At 34.8% G+C, this 26,522-nt stretch overlaps 1 protein-coding gene across 1 annotated transcript in view; it reads left to right on the forward strand.

The window, feature by feature from the left end:
• SMPDL3A (sphingomyelin phosphodiesterase acid like 3A) overlaps positions 1 to 17,809 on the forward strand; it is a 34,998-nt gene extending 17,189 nt beyond the window's left edge. The window contains exons 5-9 of the mRNA XM_044676891.1: positions 10,100 to 10,278; positions 11,246 to 11,426; positions 12,720 to 12,844; positions 16,096 to 16,413; positions 16,629 to 17,809. Of these exons, the coding sequence (XP_044532826.1) occupies positions 10,100 to 10,278; positions 11,246 to 11,426; positions 12,720 to 12,844; positions 16,096 to 16,413 (803 nt within the window). The 3' untranslated portion in view covers positions 16,629 to 17,809. The remainder of the gene's footprint in view (positions 1 to 10,099; positions 10,279 to 11,245; positions 11,427 to 12,719; positions 12,845 to 16,095; positions 16,414 to 16,628) is intronic.
• The last annotated feature ends 8,713 nt before the right edge of the window (positions 17,810 to 26,522 follow it).

The following is a 26,522-nucleotide window of genomic DNA, read 5'->3' on the forward strand; positions in this document are numbered from 1 at the left end:
CCATTGCCTAGCCCTTACCATTCTTCTACCTTGGAACTAATGCACAATATTAATTCCAAGAGAGAATGTAAGGGTTAAACAAAAACAAAACAGCTCAGATCATGAATTGGACTTACCCTTGACTCTTTGCATTGTACAGGTTCTCTAAATGTAAATTTCTCATCTGTGCAAGAAAACTTTGACAAAGATCTCTCTGTCTATGGTTTTTTGACCAGATAATACCATACCAGGAGGTCTGACTAGAGACCTTAGTTTGACGCACCATTAATTAGGAATTCTCCCCCATGAAGAGACAGTTTCATTTGATCATATTACAAAAATTTTAATTTAAGATACATACTGTTTATTATTTTTAGGAAAGGACCTTCTTTTCCTATACTTTCTAGTGTTTTCAGTAGGATTGGGTGTTGTATTTTTTCAAAGGCTTTTTCAGCATCTATTGAGATAATCATGTGTTTTTTGCTGGTTTGCTTGTTGATATGGTCAATTATATGGATGGTTTTCCTAATGTTGAACCATCCTTGCATTCCTGGTATAAATCCCACCTGATCATGACGGATAACTCTCTTGATCACTTGCTAGAGTCTTTTTGCTAGTATTCTATTTAAGATTTTTGCATCTAAGTCCATTAAGGAGATTGGTCTGTAATTTTCTTTCTCTGTTTTCGATCTACCTGGATTTGGAATCAGTTCCATATTGTGTCATAAAAGGAATTTGGTAGGACTTCTTTGCTTATTATATCAAATAATTTGTATAGTATTGGAATTAATTGTTCTTTGAATGTTTGATAGAATTCACTTGTGAATCCATTAGGCCCTGGCGATTTTTTCTTAGGGAGTTCTTTGATTGCTTGTTCAATTTCTTTTTCTGATATGGGATTATTTAAGTATTCTATTTCTTCTGCTGTTAATCTAGGCAATTTATATTTTTGTAAATATTCATCCATCTCACCTAGATTGCTATATTTATTGCCGTATAATTGGGCAAAATAGTTTTAAATGATTGCCTTAATTTCCCCTTCATTAGAGGTGAGGTCTCCCTTTTTATCTTTGATACTGTTAATTTGGTTTTCTTCTTTCCTTTTTTTTTATTAGATTTACCAGCACTTTGTCTATTTTATCTTTTTTTTCAAAATACCAGCTTCCAATCTTATTTATTAATTCATTAGTTCTTTTACTTTTGATTTTATTAATTTCTCCTTTGATTTTTAGTATTTCTAATTTAGTTTTCATGCAATGGGGATAAATTAGAAGCCTTTTTGATAAGATCAGGTGTGAAATAAGGATGCCCATTATCACCTCTATTATTTAACATTGTACTAGAAACACTAGCAGTAGCAATTAGAAAAGAAAAAGAAATTGAAAGTATTAAAATAGGCAATGAAGAGACTAAGCTATCACTCTTTGCAGATGATATGATGGTCTACTTAAAAAATCCTAGAGGATCATCTAAACAGCTAGTAGAAATAATCAACAACTTTAGCAAAGTTGCAGGATACAAAATAAATGCACATAAATAATCAGCATTTCTATATATTTCCAACACATCACAGCAGCAAGAGGTAGAAAGAGAAACACCATTTAAAATCACCCTAGACAATATAAAATTCTTAGGAATCTATCTACCAAAACAAACACAGGAATTATGCAAAAACAACCACAAAACACTTTCCAAACAATTAAAACTAGATCTAAACAATTGGAAAAACATTGATTGCTCATGGGTAGGACGAGCTAACATAATAAAAATGACCACTACCTAAATTAATTTACTTATTCAGTGCCATATCTATCAAACTACCAAAAAACTTTTTTACTGAATTAGAAAAAAACTATAACCAAGTTTATTTGGAAGAACAAACGATCAAGAATATCAAGGGAAATAATGAAAAAAAAAACATGAAGGAAGGTGGCCTAGCAGTACCAGATATTAAGCAATACTATAAAGTAGCAGTCATCAAAACAGTATGGTACTGGCTAAGAGACAGAAGGGTGGATCAGTGGAATAGACTTGGGGTAAGTGATGTCAGCAAAACAGTGTATGATAAACCCAAAGAACCCAACTTTGGGGACAGAAATCCACTATTTGACAAAAACTGCTGGGAAAATTGGAAAACAATATGGGAGAGATTAGGTTTAGCTCAACATCTCACACCCTACACCAAGATAAATTAAGATGGGTGAAAGAATTGAATATAAAGAAGGAAACTGTAAGTAAATTAAGTGAACACAGAATAATATAATTGTCAGATCTCTGAGAAAGGAAAGATTTTAAAACCAAGCAAGAGTTAGAAAAAATTACAAAATGTAAAATAAATAATTTTGATTATATTAAATTAAAAAGTTTTTGTACAAACAAAAACAATGCAACCAAAATCAGAAGGGAAACAACAAAATGGGAAAAAATCTTTATAACAAAAATTTTTGACAGAGGTCTAATCAAATATACAAGGAACTAAATCAATTGCATAAAAAATCAAGCCATTCCCCAATTTATAAATGAGCAAAGGGCATGAATAGGCAATTTCAAGATAAAGAAATCAAAAGTATCAATAAGCACATGAGAAAGTGTTCTAAATCTCTAATAATTAGAGAAATGCAAATCACAACAATTCTGACATATCACCTTACACTTAGCAGATTGGCTAAAATGTAGCAGGGGAGAGTAATGAATGTTGGAGGGGATGTGGCAAAATTGGGACAATAATTCATTGCTGGTGGAGTTGTGAATCCAACCATTCTGGGTTATGCCCAAAGAGTGATAAAAGAATGTCTGCCCTTTGATCCAGCTATACCATTGCTGGGTTTGTACCCCAAAGAGATCATAGATAAACAGACATATACAAAAATATTTATAGCTGAACTCTTTGTGGTGGCAAAAAACTGGAAAACGAGGGTTTGCCCTTCAATTGGGGAATGACTGAACAAATTGTGGTATATGTTGGTGATGGAATACTATTGTGCTCAAAGGAATAATAAACTGGAGGAATTCCATGTGAACTGGAAAGACCTCCAGGAATTGATGCAGAGTGAAAGGAACAGATTCAGAAGAACATTGTACATAGAGACGGATACACTGTGGTAAAATAGAATGTAATGGACTTCTGTACTAGCAGCAATGCAATGACCCAGGACAATTCTGAGGGACTTATGGTAAAGAATGCTACCCACATTCAGAGGAAGAACTACAGGAGTAGAAACACAGAAGAAAAGCAACTGTTTGAACACTTGGGTTGATGAGGACATGATTAGGGATATAGACCCTAAAGGACCACACCAATGCAAGTATCAATAATATGTAAATAAGTCTTGATTGATGACACATGTTAAAACCAGTGGAAATTGGAGTTATCTATGGGTGGGGGGAGAATTTGAGGGGGTAAAGGGGAAAGTAAAAACATGAATCATGTAACCATGGAACATTTTTCTAAAAAAAAAAAAATTAATTAAAAAATTTTAATTTAATTTTTTTCCCTCAGGGAAGCAAGATGCCTCCAAGTAGCTTTATTTGTTTGTTTGTTTTTGGTTTTGTTTTGAATATTTTCCCATAGTTACATATTTCATGTTCTTTCCCTCTCCCCCAAACCCCCCTAACTCCCCTTAGTTGACACACAATTCCACTGGTTTTACATCTATCATTGATCAAGACCTAATTCCATATTATTGATAGTTGGGATAGAGTTATCATTTAGTGTCTACATCCCCAGTAATATCCCCATCAGCCCATGTGTTCAAGCAATTGTTTTTCTTCTGTATTTTCCTTCCCACAGTTCTTCCTCTGAATGTGGCTAGTTTTCTTTCTCATAAGTCCCTCAGCCTTGCTCTGGATCCTTGCATTGCTGCTAGTAGAGAAGTCAGTTATGTTTGATTGTACCAGTGTATCAGTCTCTGTGTACAATGCTCTCCAGGTTCTGCTCCTTTCACTCTGCATCAATTCCTGGAGGTCTTTCCAGTTCACATGGAATTCCTCCAGTTCTTTATTCCTTTGAGTACAGTAGTATTCCATCACCAACAGATACCACAATTTGTTCAGCCATTCCCCATTCGAAGGACATTCTCTCGTTTTCCAATTTTTTGCCACCAGAAAGAATGCAACTATAAATATTTTTGAACATGTCTTTTTCCTTATTATCTCTTATAAATTTAAAATTTTCAATTAACAATTTAAATTAATCAATTAAAACATCTGTTTTTCCCTTTTCCTCCCTCTCTCCCTCTTTGTCTCCTCACCCTCCCTCTCTCTTATACCCACCACTCCTGTATTGGAAAACTTTTTAAAAACCTTTATAATTATATCATATTCTTAGAGTACCTGTTAGTAGATAGCTAGGTGTTTTGTTGGATAGAGTGTTGTGCCTGAATTCATATCCTATTAGCTGTGTGACTCCATTAAGTCATAACCTCAATCTGCCTAAGTTTTCTCCTCTATAAAATGGAGATAATAATAACACCTAAACTAAGGGGTGTTTAGAGTTTTTTAAAGTTTAAAGCACTATATAAATGCATATTATTAGTCATCTTTAGGCTCTTGAGCACCTTTACTTGACTTCAATGACACCCAGAGATGTTAATATTCTTGATTTTGTTGTCACTCAAAAGTGTTTCACCTCCATAATCCTGAGCTCAGGCCTCTTTGTGACCATAACTATATGTCTTTCTTTCATTCCTCTTATTGCTGCTTCCACTGGTTCCAATCCTCCATTTTCCTAAGTTATCCTCCTTACTTGAACCTTACTTTTCTTCTTTTGAAATCTCATCCTTGTAGTTCACCTGTTCTATTTTTGCTGTTCTTGACTCTTGCATCAATTGCTTTATTGTTCTTTTGAAGCTTATCACTTTCCAGATCCCAACTTTCTGCACTCCTACTCAAGAGATGTAAAGCTCTGCTAATGGAAAGTGACAGAATTTTGCTTACTGTGTCTACTAAAATTTTGCCACCTAGGGCTCTTACAACTGTATGCTAATCCTTTTGCTTGCTATTCTCTTTTTTCAAACTACCTACACTTCTATCTCCTCCTTTTATTTTGGCAGAGGACATTCATTCATACTTCACTGAAACAATTGAGGCTATCTATTATTAAATACTTATCTTCTCCAGTTTGGAATTTCAAGTCATTTCACTGTCACCTCATACTTTTCCTCCTCTACTTGAGTATTGGAGTATTGAAACTGAATAATTTCAGCCCCTCTTTGCTTTTAGTCTCATTCCTTATTATCTCTTCTGGTATCCTTTGGTTATCCCTCCCCTCCAATTCTCCTTAATTTTTCACCTTTCTTAAACCACTGGCCCAAAACGATCCATTTTGTCCCATTCCCAAACCCCATCTCCCTTTTACAGAACACATGCATAAGCTACTCACACCCAGTGTCCTTTTCTTTCTCTTGTCTGGATTACCAGGGCTAGTCCTCCTTTAAATCCATGACTTATTCTCTTTTCTATCTCAAGATATCAATCTCCTGAGCTACCTCTTTGTATTCATATCAGCCTCTGCTCCCTCAACTATGCCTCAAAGTGACAAACCTTTGTACTCTTGGTTGGAATGTTTGCTACTGGGTCAAAAGCTCTGGGACTAGATGCCATGGCTGGTAGAAGGTTAGGTGGAGAGGAATACCTCTCTCTTCTCATGCTATAGGCATGAACGTCTCTTCCCCAAAGCAGTGGGCTCTCTCCCTAAACCATCTAGTGTCATCAGCAATTTTCACTAGGACAGTGGGTGTTCCCTTTTCTAACTCTTTGGGGTTATGGTATTCAGCATTAGTAAAGGGATAACAGGGTGTTAGCACATAGTTAAAGTATTTCTCTATGTTTATATCTTGTGACTGTCAATTGAATTGGGTGGAGAAACCAAATCTATCTTATTCTTCTAATTAGTCTCTCTATAGTAGACTCTTCCTTTTCCAATCCTTCTCCTACACAATGGCCAGATTGATATTAATAAAGCAGAAGTTTCACCATGTTACTTTCTTACTCAAGAAGCTTTAGTGGTTCTTTATTATCTTTAAAAAAAAAAAACAACCCTTCTGTCTGAGATACTAAAGTCTATGCTAAATATTATTAGGCAATTGGGGTTAAGTGACTTGCCCAAGGTCATATATCTAAGAAGTGTCTAAGGTCAGATTTTAACCCAGGACCTCTTTTTTTTTTCAGTCCTGGCTATCTAGTCTATTGTCTTACAATGTGATTAATACAAACTCCTCTATTTGATTTTTAAAGACATTGATAATACAGCCCTAGTCTCTAATTTCTGACTGATTTCACAAATACTCTCATATATTCTTCAGTCAAGCTAGACTTGCTTACTTTTTTTCCTCACACATTTCTGTCTGTGCTTTTATACAGGCTGTCTTTCATTCTTGTAACATTCTCTCTCCTCACCCCTGCCTTTTGGGGCTCTGGGTTTCCTTAACTAAGTTAAAAGTTCCACCTCCTTCAAGGGATCTTTCTTGTTTTCCACAATCCTCACATTTTATAGATAAGGAAACTGAGATAAAGAGGTTCAGATATGCCTAGGGTGAGTAACTGCCTGGGAAAAGATCTAAACTCAGTTCCTTTTAACTCAGATTATGATGTTCTATCCAATGAACCACCTAGCTGCCTATATATTTATTTTTTAAGTCATCTATTGCTTATCTGTAAACATATATCTTTTAGTAGAATGTCAGCTCATTTCTGACAGACACTGTATTTTTTCTGAATTTATTCCTACAGGGCTTAGCATAGAATCTGTCATAATATCTATTGACTGATAGACTGACACCAAGGTCTTCCCATAGTTCTTACAGAATCTTGTTGTAATGGTATTTTAAATTCTATCTAGTCTTTGCTGTTTTTTGGTTTCTTTGGTTTTTTTAAATATATTTTACATTAATTTTATTTGTTGAGTTTTTTTGTTTTGGTCTTTATTGTGGGAAACAAAAGATAAATTGTAAAAGGGTCATCTCTAAACTTGGAAAGATGCTTTTTCTTGCCTCTTTGGAAAACTATACAAGAGCATCTTAAGTACATGTCCCACTCTGACCTGTGATATTTTCTTCCACCTAAATGACTTCCTTTCTGGGGAAGCCAGCCCCAAAGATAGCCTAGAAATATTGCTGGAATAGTGTTGCATGATTATTCTTTATATTCATATATTCATAAAATTTCTATCTGGAAGTGAACTTGGAGTAAACCAAGACCCAGAAAAATGAATTAACTTGCCCAAGATCTCATATAGTCAGCTGACTCTAGAGCCAGTGTTCTTTAAAAAAAATTAATTTTTTTCATTATATTAAAATACTCAATTAACTCCCTCTCCTCCTCCCCTCTCCCCATAAGAGAAGACATCATTTGACAAAAAGTGTTTATATATATATATATTTATATGACATAGTGTATACACATATATGCATGTATACTATGTCTTACTTATTTCTTTTCAGTTTTTTCTCTGGAGCTGACATACAGAAAAGTCATTCTTCAAACAATATTTCTTTTAGTTTTTTAATGTTTTTAACGTTCTTTAATGTTCTCTTGGTTCTTCCGATTTTATTTTTCTTGATTTCATGTAGGTCTTCCTATGTTTTTCCAAAATTAACCTGTTTATCATTTCTTATAGCTCAGTAGTATTTCATCACAATCATGCTACCACTTGTTTTGCCATTCCCCAATTGATAGGCATCCTTTCAATTTTTTGTTCTTTGCTACCACAAAGAGAGCTGCTATAAATATTTTAGCATATATAATTCTTTTCCTTTTTTCCTGTTCACCTCATGAAATAAACTTAATACCGGTATTGTTGGGTTAAAAGGTATACATAGATTTATGACTGAGGATAATTCTTGATTAAAGAGTCAGAGTTTGCCCTGTACCATACTACTTTCCTAGTTCAGTATGACTCCCCCTAGCCTTCCTACCCTGCCACTACCTTGTCATCATCTGTTTACCATTAGGCTAGACTTTAGAAAAAACCCCTACAATGACCAAGTTTGATTTCTTTTTATCTTGCCATTAAACAAAGTAATTATTTTCAAGATAAGAGTTGTATAGCCATTTTCTTAGTTACATGGTATGTTGTAATAGGACCAATATTTTTCTGACATATCTCCTTTACTCACACTCACAACATTTTGGAAAGCTTTATTTGAAAGAAAACAAAGTTGCCCCCTGGACCTGATTCCTTGATTCAGCTTCCTGATCATCAAGAGACATGAAAATTTTCAGCTACATGTAGTTGGTACCTACATGGTAGATGCCTAAGACCATAAGAATCACCTTACCCTGATGATTGATTATGAGATATATTTCCAGATGGAGATGAGTGGGATTGTGAACAGATTACTTCATATTCTTGCTCTTTTAGGACAAGGTAAACCTCCTGTGTTAAATGTTGAGTGACTTCAAATTCCTCATTTTATCTTAACATCAAACCTGAAATAAGAAGGTTCTGGCTTTAGAGCCACACCTTGACTGTGTGTATAATAAGGATTAACATTTCTGTTTCATTTGGTTAGGTGTAGTCAGTTCTGTCTTATGGTAGGTTATAATTCACATGTGCTTAACATTTTCTCTTCCATAGTCCTCAATGATAAAGGGTATAGACCCACATGTATAACTTGAGATCATGAAAGTCGCTTTCCAAAAATAAATTTGGTAGAAAGTTCATATTCATTCTTCTCTACTGCCATTACCCACCCCTATAGTGAAACTATATCCTGTGGGAGAATACTGAAATCTTAATTAGAATACTGGGTTTGGATCTCATCTGGGCTCTTTGTGTGAATTTTGGCTAGCCACTTAATGTTTTGGGAACTATTTTCCTTTCCTATAAAATGAAGAGGTTAGGGTAGATTAGTTGTATAGTTTCTTTCATCATCTCTAAATACTATAATGACATGAGATAAAAGAGGAAGAGAAGTAGAAGGAGGAAGATGGAAAAAGGAGGAAGGAAGAGGCAGAAGAAAATAATGACAATGACAGGATGATTAGAAAAAGTCAGGGAGGAAATATATAAAGAAAGGAGACCAGTGTCTATAATTATGAAGGAAGGTTTGTACCTTCATGAAATTAATTCCTGTTTTATTTTATGGGATTCTATTACAATCTCCACTATTAGAAAGTTTCATCTTAATATTCCATTCCTCCTATACCATGATACCTTCTATTTTTCACCTCTTTCCCATTTTCCTTGAGCTACCTCCAAAACTCCTTGGCATTCTTTACTCTGTCCTTTCTACCTGTCTCTGATGAAAAAGTAGTCATTCTCCTGGATCTCATATATTCTCCAAATAATTGTCCATTTGTCTTATTTCTCTCTAATCCAGTGGGCATTTCAAATTGGATACTGATGAACCATCCAAATTCAACAAACCCCAAACAAAACTCCTTGTTTCCCACTTAAATAAGCTCTTCTTCTATTTGTTAATGGTATCACAATCTTTCTAATTAACCTGGTTTTATTTTATCTTATACTGGTTCTCATTCACCATCACTGGCATATCCAATCATTTACTGAATCTTGCTGTTTTTATCTTTGCAACATCTTTCAAATATGACTTCTGTCCATTCACACAGCTACCATCTTAGTTCAGGTCTTCATGACTTATAACCTTAATGGTGTCAAACTCAAATACAGTTTGAACAACTATAGAATGGGGATTAAAATAACACTAATCTTCCCAGCGTTGTGAGGAAAAATGAGATAATATTTGTGAAGCACTTTGTAAACCTTAAAACACTATATAAATACAAGCCAGTATGGTTAAACACAGAGTCCAAGCCAGAATTTAGTACTGTAGTTTCAAAACTTGCATTTAATCTGAGATTTCATTGACTTGATGAACTCTCAGTAAAGACACAACATCTACCAATGCAGGTCAGCCCCTGATTTGTTATGTTTAGCCTTTAGATTCCACTTAATTAATTAATTAATTGCATTATAAAATGTAAGTTTCCACTATTCTGTATCCTCCTAATGGCAAGCTATGACTGTTTTTGAAGGGCAGTTACAAGGATCAAAGCTCCCTTTTGGATAGCAGATACTTATTCTCAGTTAAGGACTTATTTGTGTGTGTGTGTGTGTGTGTGTATTTTCCTGTAATGAGTATTTAATTTGTTTTCACAGGTGGTTTTTATTCACAGACTGTTCCATCTCATCTGAGCCCTCAGCCCCTCAGGATCATCAGTCTAAACACCAACTTGTACTATAGCCCCAATACTGTCACTCTCAACCAGACTGACCCAGCAAATCAGTTTGAGTGGCTGGAGAACACACTGAACAGCTCTCGGCAAAATAAAGAAAAGGTTAAAGACCATGTGGTCCAAACTCTTCAGAAGTTACCAAGATATTTATGCAATTGGGCTATGGAGTGATAGGTTAGGTAAAAGAGAAAAGAAAGTTTGGGAATAGAATAAGGATCCGATTCTGCTGGGCACTTCTTAAGGACACAACATAGAGAACTAGATCTGAATGGATGCTAACTGGGGCTGAAAAAATAAAAGGAAGAGAAAGGCAGGCCTATTTAGGGAGTATGAGGTGGGGAGATAGTTTTACTATCTCCCAGAGTGGGTTTTTTCCTACTCAAATGACAGGTGTTAATAATGCTTAATTAAGCATGTTCAGCAGAGGAATTGACAATCTTATTATATACAATTACAATTTTTAACTTGTTCTAGATCATAGACCCAAAATTTATTTTTCAAATTATTTCCATAAATAACTTGTGTGAAAGCCAAATGTTACAGAGGGAAGGACATTGCCTGGAGAGTCAGACAATCTGAGTTCCAATCTCACCTTTGAGGCTTATCACCACTAAGACCTTGAGCAGGTCACTCTCTGCATCAGTTTCCTCATCTCTAGAATGAATGAGCTGGACCAAATTGCCTCTGAGGTCCCTTCCTACTTCAGATTTATGAATCTATAATCCTATGAATAATTCATAGCACTATCACACCTAGGCATCTGTATAGTTCAAATGGGAAAACAGCTTAAAACCATGTTTATAGAATTATTCCAGGATAATTTCAGGGGAATGATTTATTAAAGCATCCCCTCCAAAATAAAACAACAACCAGGTTATAGTATTGGGGTCCTATATATTTCAAATGACCTTATAATTAGACTTTTTACAATGAACACAACTTATTTAGCATGTCTTAAATACTAAATTCAATTCCAATGGGTGGTGGCCTTTACTAAGCAAGGTCAATGAGAGAGATCTAGGTTATTACTTACAAATATGCTTTAATGTATTTGGTTTTTTTTTTCCAGGTATATGTGATAGCACACGTACCAGTGGGATATCTACCGTATTCAAGAAATACAACTGCTATGAGAGAATATTACAATGAGAAACTGATTGGTATTTTCCACAAGTACAGTGATATTATTGCAGGACAATTTTATGGACACACTCACAGGGATAGCATTATGGTCCTTTCAGATAGCAAAGGTAAATGTTGGAAGGTGTTTGCAAACTGTTATTTTTAAAAATGATGGAGGCCGACCGATACATACTGTCTGCCAAAAAGCTAATGTGATACAGAAGATTACAAAGTTATAGTCCATTGAAAGCTATGTATACCGAAAGGTACAATAACTCAGATTCTCCAAATCCCATCTTTTTCTGTTGCCTTTTGGGTTTCAGCCTACAAGTAGAAATTATCCTATCTGCTCTAACATGTTATGATAGGAATGATTTTACATTTATACACAGTAGTTCTTAACTGTATAGGCTCAACATTACTTGATTGGTCTCAGCAAGAGAGCCCCTTAAGCTCCAGCTAAGTTAATTTTGTTTTAGAATAAATGTTATCCTTGAATTTTGAGGTATTCTGCTGACATTTATTTCCATTGCTCTTAGCTCAATTTATTTTAAAGTGCAAGGAACTTTGGGGGCAAAGGTCTTTTTTTATTAGTTGTTTAAAATTTAACATATTCAGTGGCTAATCTGCAATAAATCTCTCAATTAAGTACTTACTGATATTGTAACCGCTTCTGCTTAAATCAAAACCTTTTTTCATACAAAAAGGGTCTATGCTTAATCTGACCAAAGAGGAGGAGGGAACGATCATTTTATGGCAAAAATTTCATATCCACTCCAGGAAAGATGTACCACAGCCAGCAACTTCATTTTGAGAAGCCAACTCTGCCTCTAGCTGGTACTTTGTATTAGTCTAATAGTTTTCTTTGACAGTGCATGAAAAGCTTGGCAGAGGGACAGGAAGGAAAAATGTGGCAACTTAATAGGTCTTCTAGAGCCATATCATCAGACTGAATGATCAATCGTGGTATAAAATATTGAGAATAGCTTGGATACCTAATATATCTAAATTTTACATATAAGAACAAAAATCCATTCTTAATTCAATTCAGAAGTAGATTTTTCACATTTTGATTATGTATACATTTCTCTCCATTTTGTACTTGAGAACTGATTATTCTTCCTCTTTTCACCTAAGATATTACTTTAGTTTGTATTCTTTGCTTTTGTTGTGCTTTCCAACAAATAAAGAATTTTGAGGAAAATGATCCATTTCTTTAGGGTATTGTGACTTGTTTTTCCTCAGGAAGATATTCAGAACTATAAAAAGTGCCTACTACTATTACTACTACTATGGCATGTGAATAAAATTCTTAATACATAATCTATTGGGAACAAAGTAAGTGAGAGGAACTGAATAAACTACTTGTACTTTTAAGATCTTTGTTTAATATGGTTTGCATGCGTATGTGTTTTAACTAGGAAATCCAAAAAGCTCCTTGTTTGTGGCTCCTGCTGTGACACCAGTGAAGAGTGTTCTAGAAAAACTTACCAACAACCCTGGAATCAGACTGTTTCAGTATGATCTTAATGATTATCGATTGCTGGTAAGTAGACATTATTCAAATAGGGTTATTAATATGTGTTTTGGTAGGTTTCTTTAGGTTTAATTAGGATTTTTAAAAAATTCTGATGTAAGGAACTATTGCTATAGATCTCATTTAGCAACTGTAATTTATAGTGTTAGAGAATTGCCAGAGGCATTGAAAGATTAAGTGACTTGTCTAGAATTAGATGTCTAGTATGAGTCAGAGGCAGAACTTCAACCCCTTTCTTCCTAATTCTGAAGCCATCCTTCTTACTGACTCTACAGACTGTCTTTTAGGTTATCCCTACAAGGCAAAATATTACATATGTTCTAATATATGTTACATATGTAGTCTTGTGATGTCTTCTGTATCTGCTTATGTGTGATAGTTATAACTTTTAGTTTGCTAAGGGGAATTTACTTATTTCTTTAATTGAGCAAGCATTTATTAAATACTTTCTTGGATAAAAGCCTTGCTATGCATTAGGGATTCAAAGACAAAGTGGAAAAAAATTCCTGCCCTCAAGAAGTTTACATTTTAATGGGAGATATCACATCTAAAAAAATAAGTAAGTACAAAATAATTTTAAGAAAGAGAGAGAAGACAAACAACTAGAATAATCAGGAAAGGTTTTCCCTAAGAGATAGCATCTGTTTTGAGCCCTCAGGGAAACTAAGGATTCTAAGAGATGGAGGTAAAAAGAAGTGTTTCCAGCCTGGAAAAAAGACATGAAGATTGGAAATGGAGTGTCCACCACAGGGAACAACTCTGTTCTTAAGATTATTTTGGCAGCTATTATTTTGAAATATAATTGGAGGAAATTGGATTAGGAGACAAATTAGGATCTTAGAATTATAGATTTTGAGCTGGAAGGAAGATAACTTAGAGGTCATGTAGTCTAGAGATTCAGACATTCCAGTGAACTGGTTTAAGGGGCCTACAACACTATAGATGTTGGAACCAGATTTAAATATAATTGGGAAATATATTTAACAAAATGAATACAAATACAGCATACAAGAGATAATGTTAACTTGTGGTTCTCTGGGTCAAAATGTGCCTGCAAAGACCATTTTCTATTTGAGTTTGACACCTTTGATCTAGTCCAATTTTTTCATTTTACAAATACTTTTTCAGTTTAAGTGATTTACTCAGGATCATCAAGGTAGTAAAAGTAGGAGACTCTTCTTTCTTATGATTAATCACTACCCTATTAAAAATATCCTGAGGTCAAACTAGACACTTCCTTATAATTCTTTTGAATCAGAAGCAATATGTGAATATATTCTGAGCTATGGGCTTTAGGTTTAGTCCTTTGTAGCCTTAGCTAGGAGTACATCAGTAGAATAATTTCTTTTCCTCAGATTGAAGCTAATATAATTCCCCCAGAAGTTTCAGGCTTTGTCTCTTCAGAGCTTTCCCCATAGAAAGGAATTTCATAGCCACTTTACTAATTTGTTCCAAGATTTTCCCAGTCACTGAGTTGGTTATATTATAACCTAACATTCACATTCATTCTTCTCCTTAAAGCATTATAGACATGCTTAGCTATTTTTTTCCTGAGGTAGCCCAATTTTTTAAAAAACCCCTACAGTTTATAGATTCTAAATTGACTTGACTAGAAAATTTAAAAAACATATTTGAACATAACTTTAAGTAGTTTATACAGAAAAATGTTTTCTCAACAAAGTTTGAGAAGTAAACTAGGGAGATGTCTATAGAAACAATCATAGGAATCTTAATGCTATATTTAGTAGCAATTTTATTTTTCCCCTCTGAGTGTGGCAAAGGACTTTTTTCTAATATTCCCACTGCTCAAATATATTTTCACTCAAGAAGGCCTGGAGTATGCAACTCTAGCTGTATCTAGCCACACAAAGTGAAGTGGAGAATTAAAATAACTAGTTAGCAGTCTGGCCCAGTATAACCTTTTTTGGCCTCAATTATCTGGCTTTTTGTAATAAAAGTATTTTTTTGGCCTGCATCATCCAGCAAATTTTATCAATTCTGTAGCTCACTTTTCCCATACAGATTCAGCTTCTGTAAATGAAGAACTAATAATGTGACTTCTTAGGCTGAAACAAATAACTAAGGTGGAAAATGCTTAGAGAATTTTTGGAATTATGATACTTTATAATTATGTAGCATCTTCCCCTTACAGTGATTCCCAAAGTAGGCACCACCGCCCCCTGGTGGGTGCTGCAGTGATCAAGGGAGGTGGTGATGGCCACAGGTGCATTTATCTTTCCTACTAATTGCTATTAAAATTAAAAAAAAATAATTTCCAGGGGGCTAAGTAATATTTTTTCTGGAAATGGGGTAGTAGGCCAAAAAAGTTTGGGAACCCCTGCCTTAGAATAAAAGATCACTGGAGTTGTGAGGTGGTTCAGCAGATAGAAATAACTAGGCTTGGAGACAGGAGAACCTGTGTTCTAATCTAGCCTCACACACTTCCTAGCTATGTGACCCTATGCAAATCACTTAATCCTGGTTTCTTAGACAATACCATACCTCTCCCTTGGAACCAATACTTAGTATCAATTCTAAGATAGAAGGTAAAGATTTAAAAAAAAAGCTTATTATAAGTAAGGATAACTTCATTCTTTCCATATGTATATGCTATTATAAACTTTAAAGTGCTATATAAATGCTAGTTGTTGTTATTATTTTTTCATGTGTCCCCAGCACCTAGCATAGTGCCAAGCACATCTTGGGCTCCAAGTAATGTTTATGGATTGCTTGTTTGATAATACTCAAATGTTTGGTTGGAGAAAAGGGAACACAGGGTTTTTAATGGAGCAAAGGTGCAATTTAAAAAAAAATAAAGAATAAGTTTCTTCTTGGTTCCTCCCTTTTTTTTGTAGGTTGAGCTACAAACATCCATTTTAATCTTATCAGTTTACAATAACTCATACAAGTCTTAATTGGTGTTATCATTGTATAATAATAACTAACATTTAAATAATAACGTGGTTTACAAAGTACTTTTTGCCCATCTGTTAGTTAGCTGGCATACATATTATTATCCCTATTTAATAAATGAGGAAAATGAAAATCACAAAGTTTAAATGTCTTGTCCATTGATTTTTGGAGTTAACAGAACAGGGACTCAAATCCTGGTCTTTTGAAAGCAAGTCTAATTTTCCTTTCATTTTAACACAATTTCCTCTTCTTTCCTGATGGTGAATGTGGAGATATAAATAAGGATGTGTGTGTGTGTGTGTGTGTGTTTGTGTGTGTATTCATTCATTCATTCATTTTGATTGCAGGATACTTGGCAGTATTATTTAAATCTCACAGAGGCTAACATGAAAGAAGAACCCAGCTGGAAGTTGGAGTACATCCTGACAAAGGCTTATGGGATTGAAGACTTGCAACCAAAAAATTTATATGGGTTAGCTAAGCAATTTACAACCTTAGACAGTAAACAGTTCTTAACATATTATAAGCATTTCTTTGTGAGTTATGACAGTGATGTCATGTGCAGTGGAGATTGTAAGACCTATCAAATTTGTGCAATTATGAATCTTGACCAGGAATCATATACAAACTGCCTCAAGCAATATGGCCTTTGGCACGTGCAATAGGTATGTCTGATTAAATGATTAAATTTAAATGATTAAATCTAATCAATCTATTTATGAAATTTATAAATTACTGTTAGCTAAATGGAGATCTTTTCCTCTTAATTATGCCCAATTTTGTATATTTGTTTAACATTCTGATTTTTCAATATTGTTAAACAGTGTTTATGACTTTGGGATGTGAATTCTCATTCCCTTGCTTTTGTTATTATTTCCAGACTAGAGGAACTTGTCATTTACGCAGCAAAGCAAATGACCCAAGTTGAAGCCACAGGACTTATTTTCAGTGCCCTGCAATATGAACTTTATAAATAATCTTATCATATAAAAATATTTGAAAAACTAGATAATGCAAGATTTGCTTGCACTAACCTACAAAATGGGAAATGGGAAATTTATTCTTATCTTTCCATGCAATTGGTCTTAGGTAAAACCACTGAATCTATTTGTGCCAATTTCTGCATCTGCAACTGAAAACTATGATATTTGGTATGTGATCCAATTCATCTTACCCTATATGGGAAATAGAGCTATATGGAGCATTTTTTGTCTTTGGGGATTAAAGGAAAAGAATTTCATCCATTCTTCTTTCACTTCCCACTGCACCCCTACTGCACCAACTCTATGAATGTTAGAATTTGGGGGAAAAAAAAAAGACTTTCAAAAGGATCATGTTTGGATCGTAAATGGGATCTGATAAGAGAAGAGAAAAATGTGTTCTTATTGTGGGTGGGGATTTATAATTGCCTTTTTATCTGTATTCTCTCAACCAGACCCCAGGTTACTTCCTCATTTAATATCCTCTTCTCCTGCTGAGTAAAGTTATACTCTAAAGGGAATGAGGGCAGGGAAGACTAAGCCAGTAACTTTATACCAACCAAAGGGAAGAATTATGTTTAAGCTTCTTTAAAGTCTTGACTTGATGGGTTAAGAAGTTTTATAAATACAAGATGTTTTTATAGTAAGACAAAATTATTGCAAGTCCTATGCTGGATACAATGAACATGGAAAACACTATACTTACTAATCATTAGATAATATGTTTTTGTTTTGCTGTGGGTTTTAAAAGGTTTTTTAAAATGAGAATGCTGAAAAAATATTTTGTATACATACTGTGGGAAAATCACTTGATGTGCACCTTCAGCTATAAAATGTGGCATTCAGGTTTTGTGCAATACTTTTATTACTGAATGTTTTTATTTCCCATAGGAAAATTGGAACATGAAATTTAAATAAATTATTGTGGAAAACTAAGGAGCATTTTGTTCAGTACTTACTTAGATAATTTTTGCATTCTTCAGAAATACTTGGCAATTATAATGCCTGTTTTTATTGTCATTTCAGGTTGTGTCCAAATATACAATAAATTATAATATATTCACAATAATTCCTCTCTGGACTTTGCCTCATTCATTGATAGATCTTTAAGACTTAATTAGCTTAATCTTATGACTGAATTTAAAGCTACATTCAGCTTCACAGACCTCAATTGATCAGATCAATTTAATACCCGCTATGAAATACACTTATTTTCACTGACTGACCATTTTCTTGAAATGACTTGTTTAGGTGGTTGTAGAAATAAGCAGTCATGTCCCTGGCTATAACCAAATAACACTGAAGTCAGTGTTCAATTTTTAAAAAATTGATTAAAATTATTCTGACTTGTTATATGTAAATATCCAATGACTACAATCATTTACTCGTATAAATGATGAGCTGCCTGAGGTATTAAATAGAGATTTCATTTTGATAGGGTTACTAGTTGCTCTTCTAAAGTACTACTGTAAGGGGCGGCCAGGTGGCTTAGTGGATTGAGTCAGGCCCAGAGATGGGAGGTCCTGGGTTCAAATTTGGTCTCAGACACTTTCTAGCTGTGTGACCCTGGGCAAGTCACTTAACCCGCATTGCCTAGCCCTTAACCATCATTCTGCCTTGGAACCAATACACAGTATTGGATCCAGGACAGAATGTAAAGATTTTTTAAAAAATGTACTATAGTGATGCTGTAAGATGTATAAGATAGAGGTGACCTTAAGTTCTTGAAAGCTGAAGTACTGGAACAAAATGATTGGTCAAACTGAAAAGATTCCATTATGGGGCCAAGTAGTGGACTGTATGCATGTTGTCTAGCCTAGCTAAATTAAAAAAATTTTTTAAATTCTGAACTTAGATGTCAATAAAATAATTTTCATATACATATTTGAACAGAAGATGAGGACTATACATGAGAAATCTCTTGTGTAGAGATTACTTTTAAATATAAAATAAATTCAATCTATAGCTTTCAAAGTTGTCCTTGTTTTTTCCTTTTTTCTGGTTTTCCTTCTTTTTTCTTTGCATTAAAAAATGTCTCCTTCCTTCCTTCCTTTTTTATTGGGAAAAAGAAAAAAAATGGAAAAAAGTCTTTTAAATAAATGTCAAATAAAATGAAAGAAATTCCCCTCACCTCTTAATAGGCAGATAACATGCTTTATCAAAAGTCCTCTGGAATTTTAGTAGATGGTCATTTCTTTGATCAGAGTTCTCAAGTTTTTCAAAGCTGTTTTTCTTTTTAACATTATTATTGTATAAATTGCTCTCCTGTTTCTACTCCCTTCATTAGTTTATATAAATTTTTTGATGTTTCTCTGAAACTCCCATTTGTAATTTCTTAGGATGTTATAATATTCCCATTATAGCTATATAATAAATTTGTTTAGTTATTTAGCAACAAATGGGCATCTCCCCTTAGTTCCTAGTTATTTTTTTACTAAAAATAAGACTTGGTATATTCTGGTACATATAGGTCCTTTTCCTTTTCTCCCCAAAATTTTTAATTTTTAAAAAACTAAAATTTATTGTTGTATTTTGTTTTCACATTGCCTACAATTTCCCCAAATTGTCCTCCATGAATCATCCTATATAAGAAATATTTTTTTAGAAAGAGAAAAAAGAGAATGTCAGCAAAATTGATGAATGCATTAAAAACAAACTCCCAAAATATATGAAATGCTTTATGCCTGTAGACCTCACATTTCACCATCTTTTAACCCTTTCTTTGCTGAGTTTGGAGGTATAGACTTGCAAGTGATATAGCTGAGTCAAAAGATATGTAGCTTAGTGGTTTTTAGGGTATAGTACCAAACTGCTTTCCATAATGGCTGGACCAATTCATAGATCCACCAACAGCAGCTTAATGTCACTTTACCCTATGCCCCTAACTTTTACAGTTGTTTCTCCCTATATCACAGTTCACTTCTTGTGGCTTCACTGTATCTCAAGTTTAAAAAAAAATCTTAATTCTGTGCCATGGTGTTTTCACTATATCGTGGAATTTTGCAGAGAATGGAAATGCAGTATATCATTACTGCTTGTGCAAGTTTGCCAATGTGAGATTGTACCTGGCTTTCAGCTGATGGGATGTGTATGTAAGGGCGATGGGACAAAAGGAGCCAGAGAAAGCAGTCACTGACAGTTGCTGACAGTTGAGAGGAGCAGAGAATTCTGGGATTCTCTCTGAGGAAGAAGGAGAGGAGAGGTCTTTGGGCAGAGGACTGGGAGGAGAGAGGAGGAGGACAACCCAGGTCAGATCTAGTACTGAGGGCTTCCTGAGCATCTTTGGAAATTGAAACCCTGATTCCCTAATAAAAGCCATTCCATTCCATTGCATCTCACCCATCAAGACTTCAACCATAGAGTTAGCTAAGTTTTTGGACTCTATTTTGGGAGTGATCTCTTAGTCTCCTTCTCCCGTCACCCAACCTTGCTGAGAGACCCCCTTTCAGTTAAAACTTAGAATTATAGAAAAGGATAGAAACAGAAAACTAGAAATAGAAACAGAAGGAGAAGGGGTGGGGGAAGAAGCTTAGAAGTGGAAACCCCAAAGGTTCCCACCCAAGTGATGGACGCCATAGAAATAGAGAAGCAAGCACCCCCAAATCCCTCTGCCCTTCACCCCTTTCCCCAATCCCTGAATTGCGAATAATAAAAGCCATTCATCAGTCAGATAGAATTCCAGAGTGCCTGAGAGACAACAAGGGATAGAAGCAAGTTACCACACACTTTATCATCCTCAGAGTTCAGGTCAAGTCAAGAGACTGAAGCAAGAGACCAAGACTCTCATTGGCACGATCTGTTCAGAGACTCACATGAAATGGACAGAAATCTTACGTCTAATTCTGTTCCATCTTAGAACATGTCCAAGTGGGGATTTACATCTGTCTCCGTTCAAGATGTTGTATTGACGTGCAATTTGGCAAGGAAGAACTTGTAAACCATCTTACATTTCTATGTTAGGAGGGGACTGTCAGCTGGCAAAATATATATAGACATTGCAAACCAGGATAAAAGAGCTGCATAAAATGGGTGTTGTTCAACAAACTACTCCATTAGATTATGCTTCACACAGTATCAAACCAGGAGACGAAGTATATGTGAGAAACTTCAATAGAAAATCAGCTACAGAAACAAAGTGGGTCAGTCCATTTGAAGTTCTATTAACTACTCCAAGTTCAATCAACGTAGCAGAGAAAAATGCCTGGATCCTTTGTTCGCACACCAAACTCAATAAACAAACCTTACATCAGTAGAAAGAATCAAAGTGAAACGGAAGATGACAAAGATAGTGCTGAGAATGAAAATCAATCAGAACCAGAACCATTAGATCACAATGAAAACCTAGTTCCAGACAAAGTTTCAGAAGAAGAATAAATTGACTATAGGCAAGCAAGGACAACCATCAAGATGTTAGACAACAGGCAATAATAATCATGAAGGGGATGAAAGGATGCAAAAAGAAAAGAAATACCAGTCCAAAGGAAAAGGCAAGAAAGAACAAAAGCAACAAGAACAGACAGGAAAACTTTGGATAGTTAACAGAGACAGTAAAATCTCTCTGAACTTTGTAAATACTGTATATAAGAAGTGAACAGAAGAAAACCAGAACTGATGTAAGATAAAGTGTGGCATTAGCAGAAAAACATTAATTTTAAATATTTTTGCGACATCCAACATATACATATCTTGCAAGAACTGAAGAGAGCCATCAGTCAAAAAGTGAAGTGAAAGTCCAAAAAACAAAGATGTAAGTATTTCATGCAACACTACACAAAAAGACTCATTCACAATTCACAAACTGATATGATTATATGACTTCGTGTAGATAAACAAGAGTCTATATTTACAATAATGCAAAATGTATAAATAAATAACTAGATGCAAAAGGTCTTAATCGGATAGAAAAATCACAAGTTTTCTATGTAATTAACATCAGGGAGTAGGGAATTGCATAATTGTATATTTTTACATATACTTCTCTGAGAATGTTATAAATACATGTAACATGGGTTTGGCATTTGTATCTAGATACTTGTGAATAGTGTAGCATAGCTTGTAAATAACATATATAGAACATGAATGAGGTAGCTTAGAACAGTTAGCATAACATCTTATAATAAGTTAGAATTTAGTTAAGAGTTAGGATAAGGAATGCATAGGTAATTAAGTTTCTTTGCAATAGAATTTAAACCACATAAACAGAATGGTTTTTTTTAAGGAAGTTCTTTGTCACAGCATCAGCTGAAAGTTGTGTTAATGGAAGATTTATAGTTGAATAGTTTTAGCATAGTGATAAGCTTAGGTATACAATTGTTGTATTAGTTTAGAAGTAAGGATAGTCATACTAATAGTAGGTTTATTGATTTGTTTGAATACTTTTGTTTTGCAGCATTTGCTTTCTATTTTCTGTAATCATTTTTTGTAAACCCCAAATCCCTTACCCATAGCTTTCCTGAAAAATTTCTTAGAGTAAGTAGAGATGTACCATAGCATAGTGTAGGAAAGGGTTTTTTTTTTATTATTTTGGGGAGAGTGGGCTAGAAAATAGCATAAATTAACTCAAAAGTAAATATAAATATTAATGACAGTGACCTTGGGAAGGTCATATCCTGAAAGGGGACAAATGAAGGATTTAATACAGAATGGAAATGGAATGCTGGAGAAGCAGGAGTGACAACTAGGGGCAGTTGGAAGGTTGGGAGCAAGGACTTTTGGGAAGTAACTGTCTCTGACTGGAATTGAGTTCTGAAGCCTGGACTGAACATAACTCCAAATCCCACCTCAGGATTGAAACCCCACCATTTCCTGAGGATTCCCTGATCTTATCCAATGCCAACATTGACTAAGAATTGATCCTGTTTCTCTGTATCTGAAGACCTGTGTGGACTGACTGAACATACAGCTGCCTGAGAGGGTTTACCCTGAAGGCCAGGCTGTGTCAGTCCCGAAGCCAGAAACATCTCTCTCAGCCAGCCATATTTAAAGACATTTGTATTTCTTTAATACTAGATTAGATTAGCCAGCATAAGGGAACCAAGAAGACAGAGACTGCTTCCAGGCTGGTCTTTTCAGCTATTGGCCTAAACTGAAAGGATCCTTCATCACTCTGTGGTTTTAATTTAGGGAACTCCTGTTTGACCTCTACCCTAATCTCACCCTTGTTATCCTATCTTCAAATAAATAGCTGTTGTTTATAAATTAGCAGTCAGATCTTGAAGGGAAGGAAAGAAGGTTGGTGGGTGAACGTTTGATTCAAAGGAGGAAGGTCTCTATCAGATCCAGGTTAAACAAAGTCCTGGATCAAAAGTCATTGATCTTCCTCCAGGAAGGAGTTTGAATCAGGAAAAGCACCCAGGGGATTAGGTCTTGCAAAATTTACCTAATCAACTGTCATTTCTCCCTCCTGCAGTGTTCTTAATCTGTTCACTAACACAAACAAACTAACCATTATACCATCAACCGAGGTATTGTTCCTTTCTCCCTTTTAACATGACTTTATGTTGGAACTCTCTGCTTCTCTGTGTCTTTCTTCTTGTCTTATGCTCTCCTTTCCTTTGACTTTAACTCTTCACCCATATTCATTCAGTCTCTGGTTCCCATTTCTAGTGTTCTATCCTCAAGGAACTTTTAATGAAGTCGGTGGATGGCTTTATTTTAATTGTATATTATAATTTTTCTTTCTTATGTTTCCCCCTCTATTCTGGATAGTCATTCAGCCAGTATCTGTGACTATGAAAATCACCAAAGTTTTTGTATATCTAGCTTTCATTGCATAGAAAAATAGAAAGTTTATGTAATACTAATTTTTAATTGTCCTGTAATTCAGACCTCATCTGGGGGTGGGGTTGAGGGGGTAGAAACTTATGAATGGCTGCAAAAATTGTGATTGGGGCTTTTTACTTCATTGGGAGGATTGGACTTGGGATGAGTATGTAAAGTTGAGCTCTATAATATCTCATTTATAGCTTTTCATTTTATTACTTTTATTTAATCTATGCTTTCTAAGATAATGAAACTTTACAGAGATGTAATTGGAGTAGCATACTGGGAAAGAAATAAAAGGGCATCACAACAGTATGTAAATAGAATGAATCATACTTCTAGATTGATAAATATCCAAGAGGTAATGTGACAGTGTTTGGCAGGGTTCAGGGTTCTTTTATAGGTACCTCTGTCCTTGGTCCTGACAGTACATAGAGACCTACACACATATCCTTTACTCTGGTGTACTTATTACCTATGGGGACATTATCTAAAGTTTCATAATTTATTTTATGAGCTATTTAAATATTTGTTGGGCTACATATTATCTTATTTCTCACTTTATACAAAATTACCTATGTCTTCTACATCCTTAAAGAAAACTTTCATTTGACTTTGGTATTTCTTTGAGCGATTATCTTTTGCCTCTCCTTTCACTGCAAAACAAGAATGAGTTTTCCATTCACTAGTATTTCACTTAATTACCACAATCTCCATGTGGGAATCCTAGTCACCACCAGCAAGCCAGGTAGGATCCAGGCAAGGTCCCAATGCAGAAAAAAGTCCTCATGAGCTGAGCTCACTACAGCAAGTGAACCCAACAAGAAAGTCCTCAATTCCAAGAAGCTCCAAAGCCAAAAGTCTAAGTCCCAAAGCTGAAAACTCCAGTCAAAAGGCCCAAAGCTCCAAGTTGAAGCTGAAATTCAAAAGCCCCAAGAAGCCATCCTCCAAAGAAGAAGTCCAAGGGAGAAGATCCAAGGAAGAGAGACTCCAAAGAAGAACTCCAAAGGAGAAACCTCAAGGAGAAGTCTCTCAGATAGGAAATACAGGAACCAATCATAGTCTTTCAATTTGCCTAGCACTGCTGGGGGAGGGGCGGGAGGGAATGGCTTCTGGAGTTGTCACCCAGTATAGCAAGTGATCTGTGGATTCTCATACTTAGTGACTGGTAAGGTACTAAGTAGGGGTATTTAAGTTTTTGATTGATTAACTTAAAAGTCACTGATTGATAGAAAAAGAGAGTTTGATTCACTCTTCACAATAGGTGTGCTCTTTAAAGCATATAGATCTTTCTTTAGAGAACAATCCTCTTCTGATAATTAAACCATAAACTGATAGTACTCCAGGACTTGCCAAACATGGACTTGACATATTTTGTATTTGAACTGAAAGTGTAAGTTAATTCTCCATTATTTTTGATATTCTAAAAATTATCAATGTATATCCAGATAGGTCATTGGAAAGTAAAGTACCTCTATATTATCTCAGCTGCTGGCAGACATGTCCTTTTGATTTAAGGCAATGTTATGGGGCAGATACGTGGTTCAATGGATAGAATGTAAGACCTGGAGACAGAAGGTCCTTGGGTTCAAGTCTGGCTTCAGATACTTCCTAGCTATGTGGTCTTGGGCAAGTCATGTAAGCCCAATTTCCTAGCTTTTACCACTTTTCTGCCTTAGAACCAAAGCTTAGTTTCAATTCTAAGTCAGAAGGTAAGAGTTAACAAAAAAGTTAATGTTTCTCCCTCAAGTTTTATAAAAGACATATTAAAAATAGCTACTTGAGCATTTTAATGTTTTATGAAACAATAAAGAAAGCATTATTATTAATTAATATTATATGTAGGACTCACATAATACATCTCTTAATTTCTTCAGGAAAAAGCTCATTTGTAAAAATGAAATTATTTGCATTTTTTCCATCAGATATAATGTGTTTCCTTTTATAACTTAGGAAGTTTAGGGCTAAACTCATGTTTAACTACATTAATTAACAGACATTTGGATTCCTGGTAACTTATCTTTTTCTTGGATAAATAACTCTGGATTGTAAACCCAAATCTTTTGCCTTTCTGAATATTATATTCCATACCTTTAGATCCTATATAATGTAGAAGCCACTAGGTCCTGTGTGATCCTGAAGATCCTGGCTGCTTGAAGTATTTTCCTCTTGGCTTGGTGGCTCTTGAGCTATTTAGCTATTACATTCCTGGAGGTTGTCATTTGAGGATTTCTTTCTGGAGGTGATTTGTGAATTCTTTCAATTCCAATTTTATTTTCTTGTTCAAGAATCTCTGGGCAATTATCTTTGATAATTTCTTGTAATATGATGACCAAGGTTTTTTTTCTTAATCATGTCTTTCAGGTAATTCAGTAATTTTCAAATTGTCTCTCCTAGATCTATTTTCTAGGTCAATTGTTTTTTCAATAAGATATTTCATGTTTTCCTCTGTTTTTCCCCATTCCTTTGATTCTACTTTATTGTTTCTTGTTTTCTCATGAAATCATTAGTTTCTAGATGGTCAATTCTAATTTTTAAGACCCGATTTTCCTCTGTCAGTTTTTGGTTTTCCTTTTATAAATTGGCCCATTTCTTCCTGTATTACTTTCATTTCTCCTTTTATTAATTTCCTTCTTGCATCACTTTCATTTCTCTTCCCCATTTTTCCTATGTCTCCTTCTTTTTTGAAGTTTTTTTTAGCTCTTCCTGAATTTGTGTCCAATCCATATTTTTCTTTTGACCTTTATGTTTCTTTTGCTTTCACTATCCCCTTCTGTGTCTATACCTTGCACTTTGTCTCCATAAAAATTCTTTAGTTAGGTGCTTTTTTTGTTGTTTGCTCATTTTTCCTATCTAATTATAGGTAGGTTCTGTTTTCTGGGAAGTTGAGGGACCCTCTTAAACTTTAGTCCTTCCTTGATGCTATTTTTAGCTTATTTTCTGGGGTTTTATGTGTTTCAATTCTTGGAGGCTGATGTGATGGTCTAAGGGCTGAGAGCTCTGAGAGCTCCCCCTGCTGATTCAATTGACCC

Source organism: Gracilinanus agilis, chromosome 4, assembly GCF_016433145.1.
Source record: "Gracilinanus agilis isolate LMUSP501 chromosome 4, AgileGrace, whole genome shotgun sequence".
In the NCBI taxonomy this organism is placed as follows: Eukaryota; Metazoa; Chordata; class Mammalia; order Didelphimorphia; family Didelphidae; genus Gracilinanus; species Gracilinanus agilis.